Source organism: Leguminivora glycinivorella, chromosome 6, assembly GCF_023078275.1.
Source record: "Leguminivora glycinivorella isolate SPB_JAAS2020 chromosome 6, LegGlyc_1.1, whole genome shotgun sequence".
NCBI lineage: Eukaryota > Metazoa > Arthropoda > Insecta > Lepidoptera > Tortricidae > Leguminivora > Leguminivora glycinivorella.
In genome coordinates, this window is record NC_062976.1 from 24,103,531 (window position 1) to 24,128,347 (window position 24,817).

Consider the following 24,817-nt stretch of genomic DNA (forward strand, 5'->3'; position numbering starts at 1 on the left):
GTGCGTTTATGTGGCTACCTAACATTTTCTTTGGTTTACAAAGCATGCTGATTTTTCCAACAAAAACAAGGTCCTTTCTTGGTCAAGGGATCAAGTTATACCAGCCATATCTTTTGGCTGGTTCGTGAATAAGCTAGGACTGCCCAGGGACGGTTGCCGATTAATTTATAACTGCCGTTGCCATGGATTAGGGGCCAACTTTTGACCCGAGGATCGGTGCTCTCTAAGTTTGCGTGGATTTCATTGTTAGGTATAATGTTAGTAGGTATGAAATATCAAATAAGAAATGCCTACCATCAGTAGAGAGCAATTTTGAAGTATACAGCGTGTTTTTTTTTTTGTTTTCCGTTAAATTCGACACGTCGTTAGGTTCATGTTAGGACCTTAAGAATTATATTCTAGTTAGTGTCAAGTGATTGACGGCACATGTCAACACAAATAACATTAGGAATTGGTAAAGGCTGTCACACACGTGTTCAGTAATTATCTTAATTTTTTTAATAACTCGATAACCGTAAAAGTTAAGACGCTTGTTTCTTAGAGAAATTAATTCTATATGATCTAAAGAAACTTCCCTTAAAGTTAACGGAATTCAATCAAAACAGGTTGTATATGAAAAGTTTGTTCTGATAAGCCCTTGATAAACGTTTGGATTTTAATCATTTTCTGTGTGTTTAATGAGTATTTTTAATGACTATTTTGCTATTTGAATAGTAAGAGACAATACATCATTGTAAGTAGGTACATCTTTCTCCTTAAAATTGTAAAGGAACAAAATACACCATTTTATTACGAAAACTGACATCAAAACGCAGCGTCGAAACTAAAATAAAATGATTAATGTATTATTTTACTCGCGTTTACCGATATTATAATATTATTCATAGTTATGCTAACAGTTTACCGATGACAGATTATTCTTTTAAGACATTTATTGTCATGTAAAGAAACTTAGTTTTGCCCGAAGACTTTATTATTTTTTGTCGAGACGAGGGTCAAAGCGACGATAATATGAAAAGGTCGTCCTGTCCTTTCTTTACGAATAGATATAATAGAACGACAAAAAGTTAGCTTGTTATAAAAAATTCCGAAAACATAAAACATGCCAAATTTCCTTCGCCCACATTATAATTCATGGTCAGACATGACTACAAATAAACACGATGATGGGAAAATAAATGACGCTATTTATATTTAACATACAACTTTACGACATGTAAAACGATTTGAAACATTCTGGCACATTGCATATGCAAATGCGCGTCTATGAGACTTTTCACTTTTCGCTTTCTCTTCTATAAATATTAACCGAAGCGCCTATGTTAATACGAGCACACTCTTGAACTTGGCACTCGACCCATACAAGAAAAGTGGAGCTGTTTCTTAAAATCCGGTTTATTTTCTAAGATCGCGTCACTTCAGCACGCGCACAAATGGAAATGACCCTTTCAAGACGCTCGAGACTCTCGGACTTAGCCCTGAGCACTCTCGCGAACCAAAAAGGTGACAAATACTCGGGGACACTACAATGTCGTAAAAACTTTGCGAAACTTCGTCGACAATTAGAACGGTTCAAACGGTGATAAATAAAATTAAAACTTTGGACGTTAATACCAGCTTAAGTCTAGTTCAACGTTCGGATCGTCAGGTCGGTTTACTTTATTCTCCGTTGTAGTTTTAGAACTTAGATTGCTTCGAGATTGAGTCATAATGGACCAATTGTTTCTATGTTCTTTTGTCTTTGATTCGTTATCTTGATAAAGAAATATTTAAACTGTTTAGATGAGTTCTAAGCACCGTTATTGAATTAAGTTGAACTTGGTAAATCATTTTGCTACCCAGCAGTTTCAGTTTCAAAATTTGAGTTTGGAGCCAACCTCAATTATTTTACTTGAGCAGCGTATATTTTTCTCGCTATAAAAGTGAGTTAACGAAGTCTATTTCGCAGTGGGACTGAATGGGTCGTAGCCGTGGCGAGATGACCGTCGGCGGGTCAAATCCAGTAAGTTGATACTCCCAAGGCGCGGGCTGTCTAGTCACTTGAGCCAGTGACTTAACTTAAACACAGTTTGTTGCCAATCTAGGATAACAGTTTTAGAGATACCGATCACATTCCGCGCGAACGGCTCCGGTCCGGGTTTTCTCGGGACGATTCGTTTCCCGACGCTCGTGATTGGAAAGAGTTATGAAAATTCTATTTTCAAAGATTTTTCCGTTTGGTATTCTGACGGCGCGCCGAGATTTGAATAGGTTCTTATAGGGTTGTCCAATTTGTACTTCGGACTTGTTCTTTAAGATTTTTTCGGATGCTAATACTTTCTTGCAAGATTTTCCTTCTCAGTATTAACCGCTTGATACGCTCTGGTATAAATATATGGATACGATTTTCATCAAATTACAACGGTGCCAGTTAACAAGGTTATTTTAAGCTCATGCATTATATCAAAGCTGTCACTTTTGACAGCATGTTCTAAAACATGTTCCCCAACCCAACACCAATCCCACCTCTAAAAATAGCTACTTGTACAAAGCCGGGCGATCGGCTCAGCCTCAGCGGTTTAGCATTACGGATACGCCAAAGTTACCCTTTGAGGCTAACCTCATCACATGTAGCGTTAATAAGTTTAGCGGTATCCGTACAAATTAGGGCGTGTTATTCATTCCCAGTCGGAACAAGGTACCTAGTCAACATTTTAATCGCTTACGCTTAATAGCTAGCTCGCCCTATCTTCTGTAGTGCCGTGACAGAGTCAGACTGCGTTCCGATGGGCGTCTAGCGTCAACGATTGTCAAATTGGCTAGGGCTGTATCGGCGCAAACCCAACAAGACTTTGGCAACAAATTAACTGTGGGTGCTTGCGCCTGATTGGCTATTGGGTGCTGAATGCCGGCTTTCACTAAGTTTCCTTCAAGGACGACTCAGATTAGATGTGTCTTATTTAAAGTTATTGCCTTGTGTGTTCTTGTTTGGAGAGATGTTCAGTAACATAAGTAACATGCTACACTTTGATGAAGACGTAGGGATATTGGGAACCCGTATACATTCTTTCTGGCCTAGCGCGTAGTGACCCTGCCTGCTAAGCCGCGGTCCCGGGTTCGAATCCCGGTAAGGGCATTTATTTCTGTGATGAGCACAGATTTCTATAGAGAATGTCCTATAATACTTATTTATTAATTTATTATCAATAATCAGTAAACTAGTGATTTGGCTGCAATGCCGGTGTTGCAGTATTGATGTAAGTATGCCAAAGTATTGTAAATTCACTATATTACGCGATATAATCCATTTCCATTTTAGAGCTTTAAATATGTGTTCTGTGAACTACTTTACAACTATCGTTGCTCGTTTCTTAAACATCACATATTATTGATTTAATGACCAGTCCTAAGAGCTAATAACTGTGCACACTAAATGTATGCTATCCCTACGTACTAACTCAGCAAGACATAACTTTCTCGTAAACATATCTTCTACAACAACCAGTTACCACGAACAATACCACCCCCTAGGTAAAGCTTACAAACTTCACTTTTCATGTCTCTTCCGTGTTTATGCTCTTTTCATGTTTATGTCGTTTTGTACTGCGCAATGTGCGCAAACGCAGTGATGTTTAAAAGCTAAGCGCTTTTGAACAATAGACGCGGTAATTCATACAGTAACAAAGGTTGGTCCAAGGTATGAGCGGTTTGAGTCTGCCTTAGTGCGTTTTCACATTATCCGATCCGATATCGGATGTCAGAAGGATTTCAATAGAAAAAATCCAAGACGGCGTCTGTAATGTATGGGATGTCGGTCCGACATCCGATATCGGATCGGATAATGTGAAAACGCACTTATGGTCCTTGCGCTGTAATGTAGCTTTTCTTGAGGCGTCTTATTTATTTATTTCAAAAAACTTATGACTAAAGTATTAATTTTTTTTTCGCCAAACTACTATTATCTCTAAGGCTAATCCGCTAACCAGCTAATTAATCCGCTGCATTCTAGAACGACATGTGTTTGTGTTTGCATCCATTGATTATAGCATACTTTTAAATCGTCCATATTGCACTTCTTTGGCACTATACCTCAAGGGCCTATTTTAGATATAAGCTAGCTATAATTTTTTTTGCTTAGCCTTAGTTTGTATATATCAATTTGTTATTATGTAAAGGTCCATGATCTATTATGACAGTTATGACACAGGCTACCCATGTATAATAATTACCTATACCTACCCACTGTTCTGACACTACTTTCATCATCAATCATTTAAGAGTTGGACTCTTGTCGGTGGAGCAACTTCCACGAGTGCCGGTCTTCTGCCTTCCTTTTGACTTCCTGATACGACACGACGTTGATTTTTTCCTTTATTTGGGTTGGGGTTTGGGTTTTGGGTCAAGAAGCCAAAGGGGAAGACCAAGGAAAGCGTATATGACACCACTTTAACTGTTTTAAATTTTGGTAGTATAGAGAATGGGTATGCACTTTGTGAATGGATGCCAAAACTCTTTCAGATCGATGTGCCGCCGCTGGTGGTAACTAAGTCGATTTTTCGTGTTTGCATTTTCATCAATAATAACAAAGTGTTTCTTTCCAAGTTTAAAATGTAAATGGGTAGCTCGCCGAACGCTTGCCGAAGCGAAATTCTCGCTCTTATCTCCGGCGGCGGCGGTGGCGTGACACGACGTTATTTACGCGCCACCCCTAATCCCCTATTTATTCCCGAGATGTATCTGAAAATTAGGGATCACCTCGGCTCCGGGAGGGTTAATTTGCCGCGAGTGTCGTACTAAAACTCTGATAAAACACAGATATTGATACGTCACGGAATACTGCGATTATGCGTACGCTTTGTTTCCCTTTTGTTCCGACTCCACAAAAGGGGGATTCTTCAGAAAACCGCGTTGGTTGCTTCCTTTTGCGAAGCTGCGCTGCGCTTTATGGAGTACCATTTCCGAAATGTATTTCCTCGGCGCTAGTGCCCGCATTAACACTCCCGGCGCTCGTAAAATTTGTGTTCTAGCGGTAAAACGGTAGTTTTTAAAATGTTTAGACTACCCTCGCCTTAATTAAACACCCTCGGGGTTGCATTAAACCCTCTGGCCACCAAGACGCATTAACCCTTGTACTCGAAACCTTTTTCGTTCCAAACATATCCATTCTCCGCGAATGGGCGTTTTAAAACACTTTTCCGTGTGTTTAGGCCGAGGGCCGCGTATCGAGCGACGTGGGGAAACTACTCGAATGTCTTCTTTATACAAACCTTTCAACGACCAAATGTTTGAATTCGGAACGCTATAAAAGATTTGCTTTTAATTTATCAAAAAGCTTTTCGTGCGGTGGCATAACAAGCCAGTCACATAGCTACGTACAGGCCAAAACACAAAAGCCATCAGTATTAAAACAATTATTTTTACTGGCAACATTTCACGATTTACATGATAAATAGCTCGCGACCAGAGCTGCAAACAATTTAGCAAGTTATTAACAGATTAACAACATATACCTAGTGCACTCATAAAAGATAATTAATTAAGCTTACTCGGTCATCGCGCAATTATTCAGCGCACTGGCCATAGATCAGATTACTCTGATTCTACAGGATTCCGGATATGAAGGATTCCATTATTGCATTTTGCTGTACTTTTTGCGAAAATCGTTCGTTTTCTTGTTTTAACGCGAGTGCCGAAACAGCACGTTGTTTTCCCGCTTGGCCTTTAGTCTGGTTTTGTTCGCGCGCAAATAAAACGCAGGAAAAGACTAGACAACGTATAGTGCGCCATTAATCCTTAAATGCATTTTCAGTTTCGTGTTTCGAACGCGAGCAAATTGTTAAAATCGCTCGCATCGGCCTTGACGAGCGGTATTCAAACTCCGTATTTGTTTTTAGAATTTTCCGAAAAGTTGTTAAGTTGAAACTTTTGCCGGCATTGGTTTGTTTGGCCGGTCATTACAGGAATGAGCGTGCGAAAACGCTTCAGTAATTTGCCATGTCACCGGCCGAGTCGAGGCGTTTTTACAAATGCAAAACGAAACGGTAATGATGTTGCTAGTTTCGACAATATTCGCTGTTGGCGAAAAAACTCCTTTGGAACATTAAGTGACTGGCGGCGTTTTGTGCTTTTGTTGTTTGTTTATGGAGAAACTTGGTTCAATGCGTACTATGCTTAAGTATTTTTCCGTAGTAAGTATAGTAGTTTTGTTGTTGATTGAATCTAATCACTTGCGGCAAGATTATAATTTTCTAAGCATTTACTACAAAACAACCACAATGTACAGCGTTTACATTGCCTGGAACCGCAAAGCCTAAGAGTCCGTCTCCAAGTAAACTTGATATTTACGACTACTTACGCCATCTATACCTCTCTCACATCCAGCAATCCTTTCAAGGGGCGAAGTTGTTTACCGATTGTCCCGCCCGTGTATCCTTCCCGAGGTAAACAAAAGTCGATCCTCTTAGGGTTTACCTAACAGGCAATGGTACAATCACGGCCCCTTCAGCGTCTTAAAAGCTTTATACTCTTCAGAGAAAATGCAATCTTTTAGTAGTGTCGGTGGGAGGGCTTTGTGATCCGTTGTTGTACGTATTGGCTCTTTTGGAGTCGGCGAGCTCAAATCTATAAGGAAGTTTAAATCAAGCTAGTGATTTAGAAATAGGGGTTTGCCATTGGATAAGAAAGCGAAGCCTTTTGAAAGCAGCTTTCAGACAACAATGCTATTTTGGGGCTTTTTGATAAGCATATATGCGCCTGTTCACACAGTTAGAGTAAGGCGTCCTCCCGCCCCTTGGATCACTGAGGATGTCCGAATGGCAATGCGGAAGAGGAACAGAGCTTTCGGGCTCTTTAAGCGTGATCGCACAGATGTAAACTGGAGTGCTTTTAAAGCAGCTCGAAATCGTTGCAACCAGATGGTACGTACAGCCAAGCGACGATTTATTCATCGCAATGTTTCTTCTTCGTCTATGGCCGACGTCTGGAAATTTCTGAGGTCAATCGGCCTGGGAAAGCCCTCCAACAGTTTTAATAGTAGCACATTCTCTCTCAACGATCTTAACGGGCATTTTTCCTCTGCTCCTTCTATTGATACCACTATCAAGGCCACTACTATTTCTAACATCTCTTCTTTGCCTTCCCCTATCACTGACTCATTCTCTTTCAGCCCTGTCTCCGAATTTGACATTAAGGTCGTAATTAAAGCCATCAAGTCGAAAGCCGTAGGTTGTGATGATGTCAGTCGTCACATGATCGTGTCTGTCCTTGACTGCGTGCTTCCTGTGATAACTGACATTATCAACTCCTCACTGGCCAACGGTGAATTCCCCTCTCTCTGGCGTAAAGCATACGTGATACCTCTGCCCAAAATTAGTAATCCCACTACTCTCAGTAACTTTAGGCCCATTTCAATTCTCCCTTTTCTTTCGAAAATCGCGGAAGCGGTTGTTCACAAACAACTTTCGGTTTTCGTTTACTCGCATAACCTTTTAAGCCCTTTGCAGTCCGGTTTTCGCCCAAGCCATAGCACCAGCACTGCGCTTCTAAAGGTCACTGAGGATGTCAGGCGGGGGATGGAGAGTCAAATGGTCACGGTTCTTATCCTAATTGATTTCTCTAACGCGTTTAACACCGTTGACCATGACATTCTCCTTGCCTTGCTGAAACATGTTAGTGTTTCTGAGATAGCGCTGAACTGGTTTGCTGCCTACTTGCGGGGCCGTCAACAGGCAGTCCGAGTTGAGCGGTCTTTATCTGATTGGTGTGATCTAGAGACTGGCGTGCCTCAAGGAGGCATATTATCGCCTCTTCTTTTCTCGACTTTTATAAATTTCATCACTCCTGACCTTGGCTGTTCGTACCATCTGTATGCTGATGACCTGCAACTCTACGACCAGTGTCTCGTGTCTGACCTTCCAGCTTGCATTGCTAAACTTAATCTGGACCTTCTACATATCCAGCAGTGGTCTGAGAGGTTTGGCCTCTTTGTGAATCCGTTAAAGTGCCAGGCAATAGTTATAGGTAGTTCCAAACAGCTTGCTAAATTAGACTTGAACACACTTGTTCCTGTAAACTTTAATGGATCCCCTATACCATTTAACGAAAATGTTAAAGACCTGGGTGTTCTTCTTGATAATACCTTGAGTTGGAGGGCACAGGTTACTGAAATCAGCCGTAAGGTCATGGGATCACTCCATTCTCTTAATAAACTGAAGCACTTCCTACCAATCAAAACGAAAATTGCATTAATTAACTCTCTCATACTGCCCATTATTGATTATGGTGATGTGTGTTATCCGGATTTAAATGGGGAACTTCTCGATAAGTTGGATCGCCTGCTTAACAACTGCATCCGCTTCATATTTTGCCTCCGCAAATATGATCACGTTTCCTCTTTTCGTTCTCAGCTTGGCTGGCTTCCCATTCGACAACGACGCAATAGTCGCTTGCTTTCCACTCTTTATTCTGTGCTCAACGACCCACATTCTCCGGTCTACCTCAAATCCTTTTTCCAATATTATGGAGTTTCTCGCGACCGTCTACTTCGCTCTACTGGCAACATGTCTCTGTCCATCCCTCCTCACCGTACTGGGTTCATGTCACATTCGTTCACCGTGCAAGCGGCTCGTCTCTGGAACGTACTTCCTTATAAAATTAAAAGCGCCCCAACTAAGTTCGCTTTCAAAAAATCCTTACGAGCTCTCTTTGCTAGCAGAATGAAAAACTCTTAGTTTCACATGTTTCGTATATATAGATATATATATATATATTTGGTATGTATAGTTATATGTATGTATATGTATTTGTAAATTATATGTGTACTTATGTTTAGTTTATTTAGTATGCTTTCTTTTATTTCCTTTGTTTTGATTCTACTGTTGAAATTGTAGTACCGCTCACAGTCTCTCTGCTTAGCCTTGAGGTTGACTGGTAGAGAATGCCTTAAAGCATTAAGTCCGCCTTTTGTACTGCAAGATTTTCTTTTGTGCAATAAAGATTAAATAAAATAAATAAATAAACAATACATTATAAAACACGTCAAGTAACATTTCAAGTCTGGGTAAGACTTTTTCATCAAATTCAGGGTAGCCCTGGAAAGAAACTTATCAAATATTCAACATCCGTTGTAAACCGCCATTGTGTGCTCTTGATAGCGAAATTCGTGAAAAATTAAAAAATTTACCGAAGAAAGCAGGTCCGCACAATGAGGTTGTAGTGAAGCCGCGCGTTCATAAATAGTCTGCATCGAGTGCCATTAAATATATTGAGGGGCTGATATTACATTCGACGGAAATGAGCACAAATCCTAGCTCTTGGAATTAACGTTGACATAAATAATTTTATATTGGCAACTGAAACCGTACGAATAACTTCTTTGGAAGTTTTCTAGGAGTGTCTTTTGTACAGACCTTTTTTGCATTTTCCTAACGTTTTAAGACGGTACATTTAAAAATACATCATACATCAGAGTCGAGTTAATCAAAAATGGAGGAATGGATGGATGGAAAATATTTACCTACATTGTTTTTGTATTTTAATCACTTCTCTTTTAATTGGTTATTTACGGGTAAAACGAAGTGTGTATAAATAAAATGGTGCATAGCTTTATTGAAAAAGCAGTACTAATATGTTTTTTAATTGTTCATTTCACTCATGAACAAATAGAGAGAGATAGAGATATTTATTTTGCTTCCAAGTACACAGAATAACAATTATTATGGTAACATGGACCCTAGTAGGGTATTGCAAAAACAGTTTCAAACTTAATTTTTTTATTTTATTTTTTATTTTATTCATTTAAGGTTCACCAACAGATACAACACTACAACAAATACAGATTAGAGCTAAAAAAATCCATGAATAAGTGTCTATCCAATTACAGGCGAACACAACATGCGACTGATGCGACAATACTTCCATATACTATACCTACATCTAAGACCTAACAAAACTATTGGATAATATAACATGCATATTCTTGAGCTTATATTACTTATCTTATATGTAGCTAGCGTTTTTATACAAGAATCTCTTAAAACTAATTTGGTTTACTGACAATATATCTACTTGGGTGGCTTTATACAACTTGTTATGTTCCCTACATATTCTGGGTATAGTGCCATGCGATCCGAGGTTAGTTCGATAAGTTTTAAGAGCAAAAGGTCGGAAGTTAACTACGCGACAGTTTGGTCTTGGAACTGAAAATCCAATTTTACTTACAAGTTCGGGAGATTCTATTACTCCGTTCAAAATTTTATGTAGAAAGAGTTGATCTAAAATCCATCGGCGCTCAACTAAAGAAGACAGTTTAAAGAAATTTAGTCGATCCTTATATGTCGGAAGAGAGCGGAGTTTCTTTTGATGTATGGATAAGAAAAATAGAAACTGATAAAAGCCAAAAATAGTGTAGGCCCTAGATGTGAGCCTTGGGGTACCCCTGAGGGAGCTTCAAAGCTGTATGACTCCCGTCCGCAGACTACCACTCTTTGTGACCTTGATGTTAAATAAGACATAAACCATTTTAATAAGTTCCCATGAACCCCAAAGTCGCTAAGTTTACGTATCAAGATGCCATGATTGACTCTATCAAAAGCCTAAAACTTAAAACTAGGTAGGTTACAGTATAATACTTAAAATAAGAACTTAACGTTATACATACTAAGCTAGTAGTAGTTATACATAACTTAGGTGAAGAACACGGTTATTACTTACAAAATATCCTCCATAAATTCCGATATAGTGTAATAACATTTTTCGACCAGCATATTTCTTAAATTGGTTGTGAATTTATTGTGTGTTTCAGATTTTTTTAAATAAACAGGAATTTTATTGTAGATGTTAATGGCTCTATAATAGGGACCGTTTTTGTATATTTTTGGTTCCGGAAGTTCTAAAAACTAATAAACTAGGCTTTCCAAGAAAACCGTAGTTGAACAATAAAACGCAGATTACAAAATGGCGGCCTAAACCAACAAACCCATTAAAAAAGTTAAGAATTATCTTCGTTTCAATTTTGCAAACAAATTGGTCTTGAATTATAAATATGAGAAGCGGCAGGTTTCCCGGCATAGGTTTATCTTTGCTCAGCATTTCCTAGCAATTGCTTGAGCTAATTTAATGTTATAAGCGGTCCAGAAATGACATAATCGCGGGTTCGGTGGGAGCGCACATGTGCCGCGTTGAAAAAGAATTTTCTTGTCTGTGGAATGGAATTGTTTTTAAATGTTGCGGGTTCACTTAATAGCGTTATCTGTGGTTGGAATGGAATATGTTTTGTTGCATGCAGTCTGCAGTGGAGATAACCGTGTCATGGCCAGAATTTTATTTTAATGAAGAAAATAAATGACGAAACAAACACAGCCTTGTAGCCGGTGCTTTGCAAAATTAAAACGATTTACATATTTTGCAGTGTCTGTGACTCACACTAGATCGGGCAGGGTCAGACCGTCTGACACTTCGTTATCTATGACAAGTGGTCGGTGATGAAGTGATGCTTTTCATGGAAAACGAAGGTCTTCGTACGGTCATGTGTTAGCACTATAAGTCATCCTCCTAGAAAGAATGACCTAACCGAGGTAGGTTAGATCTTTTTAACGGACCCCCGTATACAAATTGAACACTAATAGTACATTGTGCAACAAGGGAGGTAAGGGGGTCATTAAATACGAGTGTCCTGATATATTCACGACAGCCGCAGGCTGGAGTGAATATAGACACGAGTATTTAATATCCATACCTCCTGAGTTACACACAATGTTTTTCATCACATTTGAGAGAAAAATACAAAAAAAAGTCATAAGGCAAAACCTTCAACGCAACGACGGCGCAAAGTCCAGTAGTGTATTTTCATCTATATCAGATTATTCACATTAAATTCCATTGTTTTTGATAACAAACACTTTTTGAACGAAAACAAACACGAAAATCCTGAATATAAAGCATATAAATCATATAATTGAACTAAATTTTTACTTATTTATTTCATTCATTAATTTGGTCTGTTGTACTCTCCGTTGCTAGGCAACGGTGGGCGCCTCGCGCTGGCACGCGGTCAAGCGCGAGTCGAGAACATATTGTCAGATTGTAAATTATAACGATTTATCTGAGTTAACTTTACGAAATAAATGCAAAACACACTGAAATAATTCTAAAACATAAATAAATTGCATTTTTCATACCGTACAATATCTTTTGTAGCTTAATAGTCAAATTTTGGTTGTGCAACAAAAATCCTTGGCTGATTGAAACATCCTTTGCCTGAAGTATTGTACGGATTGTATTAATTTTTAAAACTAAATCCATTATTCCCTTGGGAATAAAATAGTACATTATGCTTCAGTACACGTAGACGCAATGAGACCTTTAAACAGCAAATGTGATGAAAAATGAATAGTAGACCCGTTCCATTGAATCTCCCGCAGTGGCAAACTACGCAATTACTTGCGGGCACCTATTTGAGTGCCGATGGCGGGTGTCTGTAATTTGGCGCAGTGGCGCCCTCTATTATTGACTCATTTGTGTTTTATTACGTGGTGACTGTTAAAGAGTTATACAATTGCAATAAGCTGGAGATAGAGCAAGGTACCTGCACGTATATTAACAAAATATTATGTGATGCTTATTAAAGTGTTCCATTGGTACATACTCCTCGTATGTTAACAAAGATTTTATGGCGATTGTAGGTAGACGATGTACCCACACGCTAGCGAATATATATTTTACGAGTAGGTATATGTAATTTAATGTCAAGTTCGTGGCAAGGGTATAAGGCTTTGTAAGGCTTAAGGTTAATTTCGGATTGAATCAAATAATCTCTAATATTAATTAATATTTTCTGATTTTCTCTTTTAATATTCTTCTAAGAGCTATTTACTAGAAAAATAGAAATATAATATCACTCTTTGATTAGCTAGACCTTTTATTAGCAGAAGACCGGTTCATGTAAGCTACTTATTACTATTTTTAACCTTGCACGGCTTTCATCTCATGTAGGATTCTAGCCAAGAGCACATTCGTTGACGTTCCGTAGCGTTGCGTAGTTATCACACGCCTCCGTATTGGTACTCCCCCTATCGCTCTTATGCAGTGGCGCTTCGATCGCGACATAGTAGCGTCAACGATTCTCGCTTCGGCCATAGAGGAATAAATAAAGGAAGAGTTGAAAGTCCATACATCAGTAAATGTGTCAAGTGATATCTAGCGACAATCACGCGTCAAATAGCGTGAATTATCAGTACCACTACTCGATACTAGGTGGCAACTGTGTCTCATCTGCCAAAAATTTTACAACTTATATTACAAGCAGAAGGAATTGAAAACAGAATACTGATTAATACTATTGTAATATTAGCTAAAAATTGGTGAGCATTAGACTTTTCGTTCGTCACGACATCTATTGACAAGTAGCAGTACTGATAATTTATGCTAGTTGACGCGTGATTGACGCGTGATTGTCGCTAGATGTCACTTAACTATGCCTATACAAATAACCCGCATTTACTGATGTATGGAGTTACAAGTGTTACAACTCTTCCCCTACTTATTCCTCTATGCTTCATCTAAGCCGTGAACGATCGTCGGTCGTATCAAAATCAGGTCGAAGCCGTCACAATTCACAAAACTTGAATCAGGCGTGTGTGTTGACCTTGATCTTAACCTTGGTACAAGGACTTTACCCGTTCGCAAGCCGTGTTGACCTTGATTGTCTTTGTTGCAGGTGACAGCGTGGCAGGTCAGCCGGCGGGTCGCCAACGTGCTCACATCCAACGCCTTTATTGTAAGTATTGACTGGTTTGTTAAGGTTTATTTATAATAGCAATGAATTACGAGTTGGCTTCCGCTGCATAAGGGTTCTTAAGTGCAATTAGAATATTCTCATCAGAATTTCGTCCCATCCATCCGTCTTAGGAGCCTTTTGGTATAGAATGCCACTTATAAATTATCGTTAATCTTATCCGCCAGCTGATTATGAAATTACGACTATTACGAGGTATATCGACAAACTTCAAAATACTAGCTCTCTGAGTCGACCGAGTTTTGCTATAAATGCAATATTGGATATCTATTTTGAATAACAAACTCTGAATCATTTTGGTGTGTTCTATGGATTTCCTGTTTCGTTATATTATATGTATGTGGGCCTATAAATCCCTGTCTAACATCAAACCAGTTTGACTAAACTGCTCTGTTGTATGGATAATCTCAGATTAACCCATTAAGCATAGTTTAATCGAAACAGATTTAGAACGAATGATCCATAAACACAATAATATTCAAGACACAATATCGATACACGTACAAGACACATATCAGATTGCCGTACTAATGCAGAATGGAACACCTAAATTAGGAACTCTGGTTAACATTGGAATACAATTTCCAGAACTAGAATAGTTGAACTGGAGCAACTATTGCTAGCCAGAATAACAATAGAGATGCATTTTGAATCGCGAGGCAGTAGACTAATTAATTTGGGACGTTATAATTAACTGGGAACTTATCTTAGTGGGGAATCTTACCGGCACAAGTATGGTTGTGTGCATTTCATGTTTGAAATAAGAACGCGCGGCGCGTTCATAATCTTGTACGTGAAAAGTAAAGCTTCAACACATTGTGCTGTGTTAAAAGAAAAAGTAAACGGAATTTTCTTAAGCATTTTTTTCGGAGGTTACCGCGTGGCGTGCGAGAATTTAATTTTAACATTTTAGGAGAAAACGAGTTGCAAGATTCGAAATTTAATATAAATTTAATAATGTTAATATGTTATTGTGCTGTGGTGTACAGTTAATTGTTTGTGTCGACACATCAACATTGTGAGCAAAAAAAAAATTAAATTGTCTGTGGGAGGTGCACCCTTTTTGCCGCCATTTTTTAAATTTTTCTTTTTTTTTCCTACCAATAAGGTCGCTATACCAGAGTCTTGTTTTCATGCGTGTATAAAACTTTTGAAGCACAGTAATCTAGCTGGCAAGAGGCAAAGTATGTACATCTGAGAGTTTTAAGTTTATATGTGATTTGTTTCATTTTATCTTGTGGTGCTATTTTTTCCACGCAATAAATACGATTGCATTAATCCATGTTTTACACCAATTCAATTAATTAGGAATGCATTGGTTTGCCCAGTTTGTTTGTCCGCGTAATTCGTTCGGCGCTGTACGTAAATCATTATTGTTATCGATATATTCATCTAGATTTATTGCCAAGCGCGTAATTGGTAAAGTGGGGTATTCTGTACTATGTTTCGGTGTTTATAGTAATTGGGTGTAGGCTCAGATCGGATCTAGTACTAACACTGGATAATAGGTTTAATATTTCACCTTGAAGATTGTGTGCAAAATAAATTTGGCTTAATATAGCAATATGTGCGAGACCACGGGACGACACTATTACGATGTCGCCACTTCTTAATTTTTGGTCAAACTGTATTTACCTACACAGGACCCGTTTATCTGTCGATCCATCCGTTTACGAAACTTTACAAAATATAAATTCTCTCGACCCACCGATTTCCACTTCGTCGCTAGGTAGGTATTAGAACTAATGCGTTGGTACGCATACGCATTTATATACTGGCGAGCGATTTCATACTTAAAATCTCCTCCATACTGATAGAGTATGTGATTTGACCCTTTGACATGCACTTATATTTTTTTATATCTTATTACTTGTCAAAACAGTCGTTTATGCAAAAAGAAACCTACCTTAACATTAAGGTCCTTTAACTAGTAATCAATTTTAGGCAAACCGGTGGGAATTGGCTTGTATGGACCAGCCGCTGCTGCGTTTATGTATCTAAATTTAGACCCGCTATATTTAGCAATATCCCTTTGTACTCAACGTTGTCCCACTAGCCTGCCCCGTAAACCAGATGATGGAACCTAATGGCTGTGCCCTGAATTCCTGCGGCGCTGTACAGAGCGCTGGCTGGATGAATTTATTACTGAATTCCATTTACTTCCTAATTCAATTAAAAAAATTGCAAACGTGACACCAAATGTAGGTACCTTATTCGGTGTAAACGCCGACAGGCATGGAATAAGTACTTTTTCCGAGGGTGGTCAAACAATGTGCTTCAGGAAATATTTTTTGATACTGTTAAATTCTTTAAGTACCAAGTATATACGCCAACGCGTAAAGAAAAGACACTTTAATAAAATATTATTCTTGTAGGTATTGTGTGCAAAAAACGCAATTCTGTGGCTATTTGCAAAACACAGAGGCAAATCAAACGAACGAAATAAATAAATGGCGGGTACCTTATTTATTTCATATTAACTAAATACGATCGAGTATGTAGGTACCTAATACGAACATAGAAAGAAATTTGGTATTAAACGATTACAAATATGTAACATGTAAATGACCTACGTTCAAAATACCTAAAATTAAAAAAACTAACGTTAAATAACCTACGTTCAAAATACCTAAAATCGAAATACCTAATGATTAAATCCGAAAAGCAAAAATGTCTAATAAATGAGGCTTAAATAACCGGTTTACCCTTGAATAGTCGACAGACAATTAATCGAATATTATTTCAAAGACAACGTTTCAAATAATTTCATTTCATCGACAGTTCATATCGTAGAATGATCGATGATACAAGTCAAATTAAACCGTGGACTTTTACTTCGTAGATAACTTATTCCGAGTATAGGTACTTTATATCGTGGTATTTTGTTTTGTGTTTTTTCATTTCATTTTGTTTTACATTCAACAAAATTTATTACGCATAATTATTATTTCAATTTTGTATACCTATTTCAATTGTTAATTTTTCAAAAATTTTACAATTTGTAAATTATTTGTTTTTATTTTTGGTCACAACTAACCTAACCTAAACCTATTTTAAAGGTAGTGCGTTGATGTGTAGGGTCGCAGTTCTAACCTAACCTAAACCTACTCTGTAAGCCGTTCTTTTCTGTGTGATCGCAGTTCTAACCTAACCTAAAACTACTCTGTAAACTGTTTGTTTTTGTGTGTGGTCACAGTCCTAACCTAAACCTACTTTAAAAGCCGTTCGTTGTTGTGTAAGGGCGGAGTTCTAACCTAACCTAAACCTACTCTAGTATAGGATTTAAACCAATCGGGTTCCCTCTATTTGGCATACCTTTAATTGTCCGAAACGATTTTCGCATAACAGACGAATTTTCGACGAATGTTAATTTGGCAGAAAACTTATTTGACATAATCTAAACTAATACTACTTTGTCCGAAAATAAGTTCGCATAATACATTTTACGCCGATTGTTTTTTTGTGAACAACATTGATTTGCATAATTTTATTTGGCATATTTCTTAAAATCAGAATAACCACCCATACTAAATGCAGTCAGGAGAGTCGGTTAGGTTAGGTTAGGTTAGGTTAGAACTGCAACATCAATATAGTAGTATTAGCTATGATAAAAATTCTGCGTTATAAATTTCGACTAAACAATGTTATGCATAAAAACCATTCGACGAAAAACCTTTATGCACCACATATATGTATATTCGAACAAACAAAAATATGCCTAGATAAATTATGCGTAACTATACTATGCTTAAAATTAATACTTCAATATACCCTCTTTTACGCTCGCGGAACCTACCCTACTACTTCGGTATTTCGACCGGTTAATCATTTTAGGTATTTTGACCATAGGGTATTTCAAATGTTGGTGTATAAAATTTAGGTGACATAGTTTTTGGTATTTCAAACATTAGGTATTTAGTCCAATTAGGTATTTTAAATTTCGGTAATTCGTGCGTAGGTGTAACTTGCTTAGGTATTTAAAATCATTAGGTATTTTGATTTTAGGTATTTTGAACGTAGGTCATTTAACGTTAGGTTTTTTAATTTTAGACATTGTGATACGTACCCGTTTTACGTGATGGCGTAGGTATCTACCTACTTATTGTTACTGACAAAGCAAAGCGTATTAGAATCTTAAATAGTATACTTAATACATTATACATAATTATATTGAGCGGAAAAGGGAAACACTAACTCAGTGGCGACAAATTAAAGCACGACCGAAGGGGAGTGTGACAAATCGATATAAGTTACTTTCCTCTTCGCACGTGTATCGTACGACGTTTTCCAGTAGATATGGGACTTTGAAGTTTCGATCTGACAAGAAATGTTTCTATTACTTTTATTTATACTACGTCGGTGGCAAACAAACATACGGTGCGCCTGATGTAAAGCGGTCGCCGTAACCTATAAACACCTGCAACTCAAGGAGTGTTACATGCGCGTTGCCAACCCATTAGAAGCTTTGCGAACTATTGCGAGAAAGAACACCATATATGTATAGGTAATGAAAAAACAGTATCGTATAGCTGTGATATTAAAAGTTGTGTTTGAATCGAGTCGCATATTTGTGTCCTAGATGTAGTGTGGTAAATATTTACAGGGCAGCCAACATTAGTGCCACATGTTGAAAGTAAAGTTGACCAACATAAGCACTAAGTAGCGCTCTGTACAAAATCCATTAGACGTTCTACAGCGGGGTGGAAAGTTCAATGAATATGCATTTATGATAATACGGGAACTACTAATGTGATTATCATTGTGGATACTTCGCAACTTGTATTCCCGGCTGAAAGTTTTGCTTGGAGGGATTTGGTATTTATTGTTGTAAATGTTTGAACGTTTTTCATTCTGGTTTAAAATCTGTGTTACTCGAATATATTCGTAACATTTATTATAACTCTTTATTTACATGAACATATTTACATAATTATATAAGAAACTAAGACTAAACTTAAAAACTAGCTAATGTCTAAAATAGGCCCTTGAGGCATTGTACCAAGGATACTGGCGACATTTCCTCGCTGTATCGCAATGCTGATAGGTTGTCCGAGGAAGTCGCCAGCTCTTCGGTCACCAGTTACCTCAACCAGACGCTTGGACCCCATGGACCTAGAGTTTCTATTCGTAACTATATTTCCCTTTACAATAATTAATATCGGTTTTATTATTAAAAACTGTGTTATGCTTATCTAACTGGAAGGAAACCTGCTAAATGACTAAACCGATACATAAATTTCATAATCAATAAGTTGGCGACTTTCATATCAAACAAAAAAGTAGTAATTTTGTTACTAAAGGGGTTTTTAGCACTGCACATGTTCCGTGTTTTACAGCAATATTACAAGAGATTTTTCGACAGAGAAGTGTCAAAAGGCATTACTACGCGCTCTAAGTATCAATAAAAAATAAATATAAATATTGGGGGACACCTTACACAGATCAACTTAGCCCCAAACTAAGCAAAGCTTGTACTATGGGTGCTAAGCGACGATATACATACTTAAATAGATAAATACATACTTATATACATAGAAAACATCCATGACTCGGGAACAAATATCTGTGCTCATCACACAAATAAATGCCCTTACCGGGATTCGAACCCAGGACCGCGGCTCAGCAGGCAGGGTCACTACCGACTGAGCCAGACCGGTCGTAAGTGTGAATAACTTACGTCAACTATGCACAGTATTGGCAATCCAAACAGCTATCCTACTCCTACAAGCCACATTGTCGCCCACCTCAGAACCTAAGCTGGATAACTTTCCACCTGATAAAGTAAAGCCCACTACATGCAAAATATATGACACCTCACACCTTGTTCGTCCGGTATTCTGGAGCCGCATGATTTTGTATTAATGAATGACAAAGGGCGGCAATGAGGTTCTTTATACGGTTTTATAGCTTTGTATTATCTGTATTACGCCTATACAAATAATCTTATATGAACTCAGGTATTTGTTATCACGTAATCTAATTTTATTGTTGTAATTGAATTTTGGTTCACATTTTGTTGCAAAAGTTACGATATATTTCACAGTACCTGCGACGCTTACATTATTTTAAATAATAGTTACCTATTCGCTGTATAAATGACAGCAGAATTACTCATGTCTGGTGGTTAGGGTTCGTATGAGGACATTGCTTATTTGACAGCTAATTAAATGTCAAATCGTATTGTCAGTCGATACCTATATCAAAACAAATGTAATATTCTGTAATCACTCATTTCTATGAGTATTGAATAGTATTGATATATGTCTTACCTCTTTTTTTTATGAAAAATCTCAATCAATAACCAATCACCACCCATTTGTCAGCCTTTAATTCTCCCATCCGTAATTCCAAGCCAGCCCATTACACCGGCTGCATTCAGCGCCGGCGGACGCGGCCAGATACAGAAATCTGCATAATCATTATGCTCGCTGCCTACTCATTTTGTCCTCTGTTAACGACAAATCAAGCGAAACGCGAATATTCAGTTGACTCGATGGCGCGTGTTTTATTCGCGTTACGTTGGCAACAGGTTAACGCGCTATTGATAAAATTAAAAAGAAAAAAGCGCAACTGGCCAGTCTCTTTCACTAGGTTACATCGCGTCTCGTGTAACGCAGCTTTATATTCAAAGCGGACATTCTACAACGCAAAAGTTGAATGCCGAGCAGAATTTACATTAAAGGACACTGCCTGCGATGATACTTCCTAATTTAAATCCGTTATCCGTCCCTAAACATAGTTTTAATGAAATTACAATGATATTCCGAAGCTCGACCCAATTCCGGGGACATTTGTAATCCAGCCGTCGGTGGGTAAAGTGGCTGTCTTCGTTGGACGCATTTTTAATCAACAAACCCGTCGAATTTGCGTGCTAATTTGAATAGGGCTGGAGGGTTCCGGCAATCCGGGCCCTTTAACAAGGTGAGAGTTAAGCGGACTCGGAGACTAGTTAATAATAAACAGAAATAGTACTATTAATTAGATGTTTTAGTCTTTATGTTGACTAAGGGCCAGTTGTATCACACAGTTAAGAATCTCATCAACGTCACGCAGCAGAAATGTATGGAAATTGTCATATAAATAATTTTGTAAACGTTACTAATTTACCTCGACACTTACTGTTTTCATACAAAAGTGTTATTCTTCTGAGCAAAAATGGCTCAATAATGGCCAAATACAAAACGATTTACATAGACGCTATTAATTTGTACTCTTTTTTGCCAGGCCTGTAACTATGAATTTTTTTGTTAATACTTTTATATAATTTTTCCTTTAATTTATATATACGAATCTTAAAATGAATTGGCAATTTTTATGCAAAGTGTACTTTTTACAACAGTTTTTATTACATACGTGTCTTTGCCCGTGGCTATGCTGGCATTAGGCATGTTTGTTCAGTTTACTTTTCCCCACTTAGCGTGACCCGCCATTAATAATTCGCGATTGAATAATCGTCTTTGATTAATTGAGAGCCCGCATCCGTTATACAAATGTTACCACGTTTGTTTTCACTAGGTACTTTTGTTAGTTCAAGTATGTACCAAAGACGCCGACATCACATATATATAACTCCCGGGGGAGTAAAATAGATTTAACGTGTACAACGTAAGTTTGATTGAAAACAATTTTACTCGTTAGGTACTCAAGTACCTATAAAACGTGTCCGCTTTTGTAAAGATCCAATGCTTAAGTGTGTAAAAATTGTGCTAACAATGTAAAAAGAAGTTAGTTTACGAGCGGATGCATTAGCGGGGCAATAAAGCAAGCATGGCTGCCTATTCATACTTTGTGAATTTTGTGATACAATGTTGGTAAGCCTGGGGTTATGGTTTATCGCTAGAGGTTGGTAACTGTCTTTGTAATGGTTGGTACACACGATACGTTAAAAGCACAGACTATTAAAAAGATACTGCGCATGTTAAACTCTTCGCCGTGTTTAACAGACTTTTCCGCTTTTGTCATCTTCGTGCGGGCCTAGGCAACACAATACCGTTCTTGCCCGCTTTTTAAAAGGGACACGTAGAAATCATACCTTTTTGTCTAAAAAAACGCCTTAATAACAGATATTTCCCTGGATAAGTAAATATATTCCGAAGTCTTCATTTTCCTTCTTCAAATAATTGATTCATGTCCCGAATAAAACTTCAATTCGAAACTTCCATCGATTTAAACTTCTCTAGATACACTATCACCTACAAATTCGGCACTCAAAAGTGTCCGATCGCTTAGTTGCAAATGTGTGCGTCCAGTTGACAAACGAAAACTTCGCAATGTAGTAAAAACTACTTTCATTTTTTTACAAAAACAACGTTATTTCTTAGTACTTAAAGTTCAATTTCAAATGCAAGCAATTGGCGGTTATGACATTAATGAATGTGATCATCGCGAAAGCCATAAAATTTTATTACCGCAGATCGCAGGTGTGCATATTTTTAAAAAAATCTACGTCTTATTGCAACCAACTTAAGTTTAATTTCGTTTGCGCTACAACAATCTAAACGCCATTTTTACATTGGGAACGAGGATGGACAGAGGCATCATGGGAGTCGCGCTATGAGATGAAAGGCGAGAATGAGGAAATTTGCGGTATTTTTGCGAAAAACTGTTTTAAAAAATCCTATTAGATAGAAAATTTCTTAAGGAACAAAACGTTTGGTATAACATTTTTCGAGATGTTGCGTATTTTAAGCGAAAAAAAATGAGTTTTTACTGTACGATATTTTTATTGATATTATCTCAAACAAAAAAATATATAAGGTACGGCGGGACAATTTGGACTGGGGGACAATTGCAACTGAACTGATTAATATCTCCACGTTTTGCAATGTTTGCATTATTAAATAGAGTCAACTGAGGTATATATATATATATATATATATGAGGTATATATATATAACATATGTGTGTGTGTGTGTGTGTGTGTGTGTGTGTGTGTGCGTGTAGTGAGTGTATGTGTAGCGATTATGTGAAGGTAAACAGTTGAGGGATTGTATGTGGTGTGTGTGAGGGTGCACTTGGAGAATATGAATTAAGTAGCTATTAAAACAAAGAAGAATTGAACGATGACATTAATTTATTATTCTACGTATAATTTCTTTCAAAGCTTTGTTTGGGTAAATCTTCTCTCCGCTCCTCAGCTATAATCTTGCGCCATTTTTCCCTTTCAACGTCTTGTTTTGGGAATCTGGAATAAAAAGCTTTTTTATTACTTAAAAACGAATTTGCTATTCCCGGGTTGTTTCTTTTTATAATTAAAGTAATTTATAAGATATGTATTAATATTATTGAATTGAAATCATTTATTTCAGACTTATTGGTCCATAATAATAAATAAATACATACATTATTAATATGAAATAGGCTTCTTTTACAAAAAATATAAATTAGCGACTCCATCATTCCATTTTTAACTATGTTCCACTTCATCCATCTTTTGTCGCCGTCCGCTCATTACTAGTATAGCGCGAGAGAAAGAGACAAACTGCGTAAGACCAAATCAAGGAATTTACTTTAATTATTCTAGAAAATAAATGTTTTTTGTAAGTTAGGAAGCCATTTTGACCACAAATGCATAACATTATAAAATTATTAACAATTACTTACCGGAAATACGATACGTCATCCTTTTTCAACGTATATAAGGTGTTATTTTTGCACTTTTTTACGGAGCACTTAGGCATGTTGCCGACACGGCGGATGAAGCGCTACTGACCGCCCAATTGTGCTTAGAACATTTTCAAGCACAATTTGCTGCGGACACATTCTAAGCCGTGATGGTGCATCTAGGTAGTTTAGATCGATGGAAACTTCACTTTCGCAAGCTATTTCCGTTATTAGAAAATGTTGGCACGTGCAGGTGAGAATTGTCATTCGTCCATAAAACATTTCTTCCGTAGAATCTGAAATAACCCGTAAGTAACGCTTAAGTAATGAAGATCGGTATTTCTGAGAGCACCTAAAAGCCAGAAGCTCCAAGCCGATCTTAATTAACAAGCTACACTGTAACACATTTGTTGCCGTCGACTGAGCACTTAAGCGATTTTCACCTACTCTATTACTCGAAACGAAACGTTCTACGCACAATGTTGCCAGAATTAAGGCAACTTCGTCTAAAGGCTTGTACAGACGTTGCGACCAATTTGCATGCTAGGTGCATAGATTTTAAATTTGCTGGCTAAGCAGGTGCATTTAAAAATGCCGCTTTATCGGTTAGACTAGTTTTTTAAAGGTGCGCGGGGCCCGAGGGCCCCGCGGTCTTTCTTGTTGCTTTTTTGTTTTTTTTTTTGCTTTGCTTGTTTGTTTTTTTGCTTTGCTTTTTTGCTTTTTTGTTTCTTTGCTTAGCTTGTTTGTTTTTTTGCTTTACTTGTTTGCTTTTTTGCTTTAGCCTTTGTGTGCTTGGATTGGAAGCACTCTCTGCCCGCAGCTCGGCCTGCGGCCTTCGCGTGCTTGGGAGCCTGTCAGACTGTCAGACCTGTCAGACAGGTCATAAGTTAACGTTCTTCCAACTCGAAAATAACAAAGTGAGCGGCCACAAGGTTCATATAAAAACATAAATAATGATATTGCCATGCCAGCTTAGTCCGGCTGTACCAAAACAAACTACCTGCAAAGTTCTCCAAAATACATTTTCCAAGAAAATACTTTATTTAAACCCTAGAATTCCAGAAAGTCCAGGTTTCCTTGAGAATGACGTGCCAGGACTCCTCTTAGATTATTTAAGCTTGACACGATATGGCGCTCGGTGGTGGATCTGGTAAAATAAATTACATTTCAAGCTGGCAACATCGAGAATTCCTTGCTAGTTTTTACAGCATGCGGGCGTCTAAATGGTAGTAATAATGCTAAGTCCGTCACCCGCGAACTATCTCAACCGTTTGTACGACAGTAACGTATAGGAAACGATAACTATTGTCCCAGTTTGTGGAACGATGTTACAATTTTTACCTCCTTTTATTACTGGCAACATTTTCGCGAGCTCCAACGAAATATAAATGTCTTGGCGCCAATAAAAGAAAACATGGCGGAAACAGCACATTTCCGTAGTCA

The 24,817-nt window shown here is 37.7% G+C and overlaps 1 protein-coding gene across 3 annotated transcripts in view; it reads left to right on the forward strand.

Annotated features, from left to right (window-relative positions):
• Nucleotides 1-24,817, forward strand: part of LOC125227585 (leucine-rich repeat neuronal protein 1-like) — a 476,226-nt gene that overhangs the window by 440,830 nt on the left and 10,579 nt on the right. For all 3 annotated transcript variants that reach the window (XM_048131927.1, XM_048131925.1, XM_048131926.1), the window contains one exon: nt 13,694-13,753. In XM_048131927.1, the coding sequence (XP_047987884.1) occupies nt 13,694-13,753 (60 nt within the window). The remainder of the gene's footprint in view (nt 1-13,693; nt 13,754-24,817) is intronic.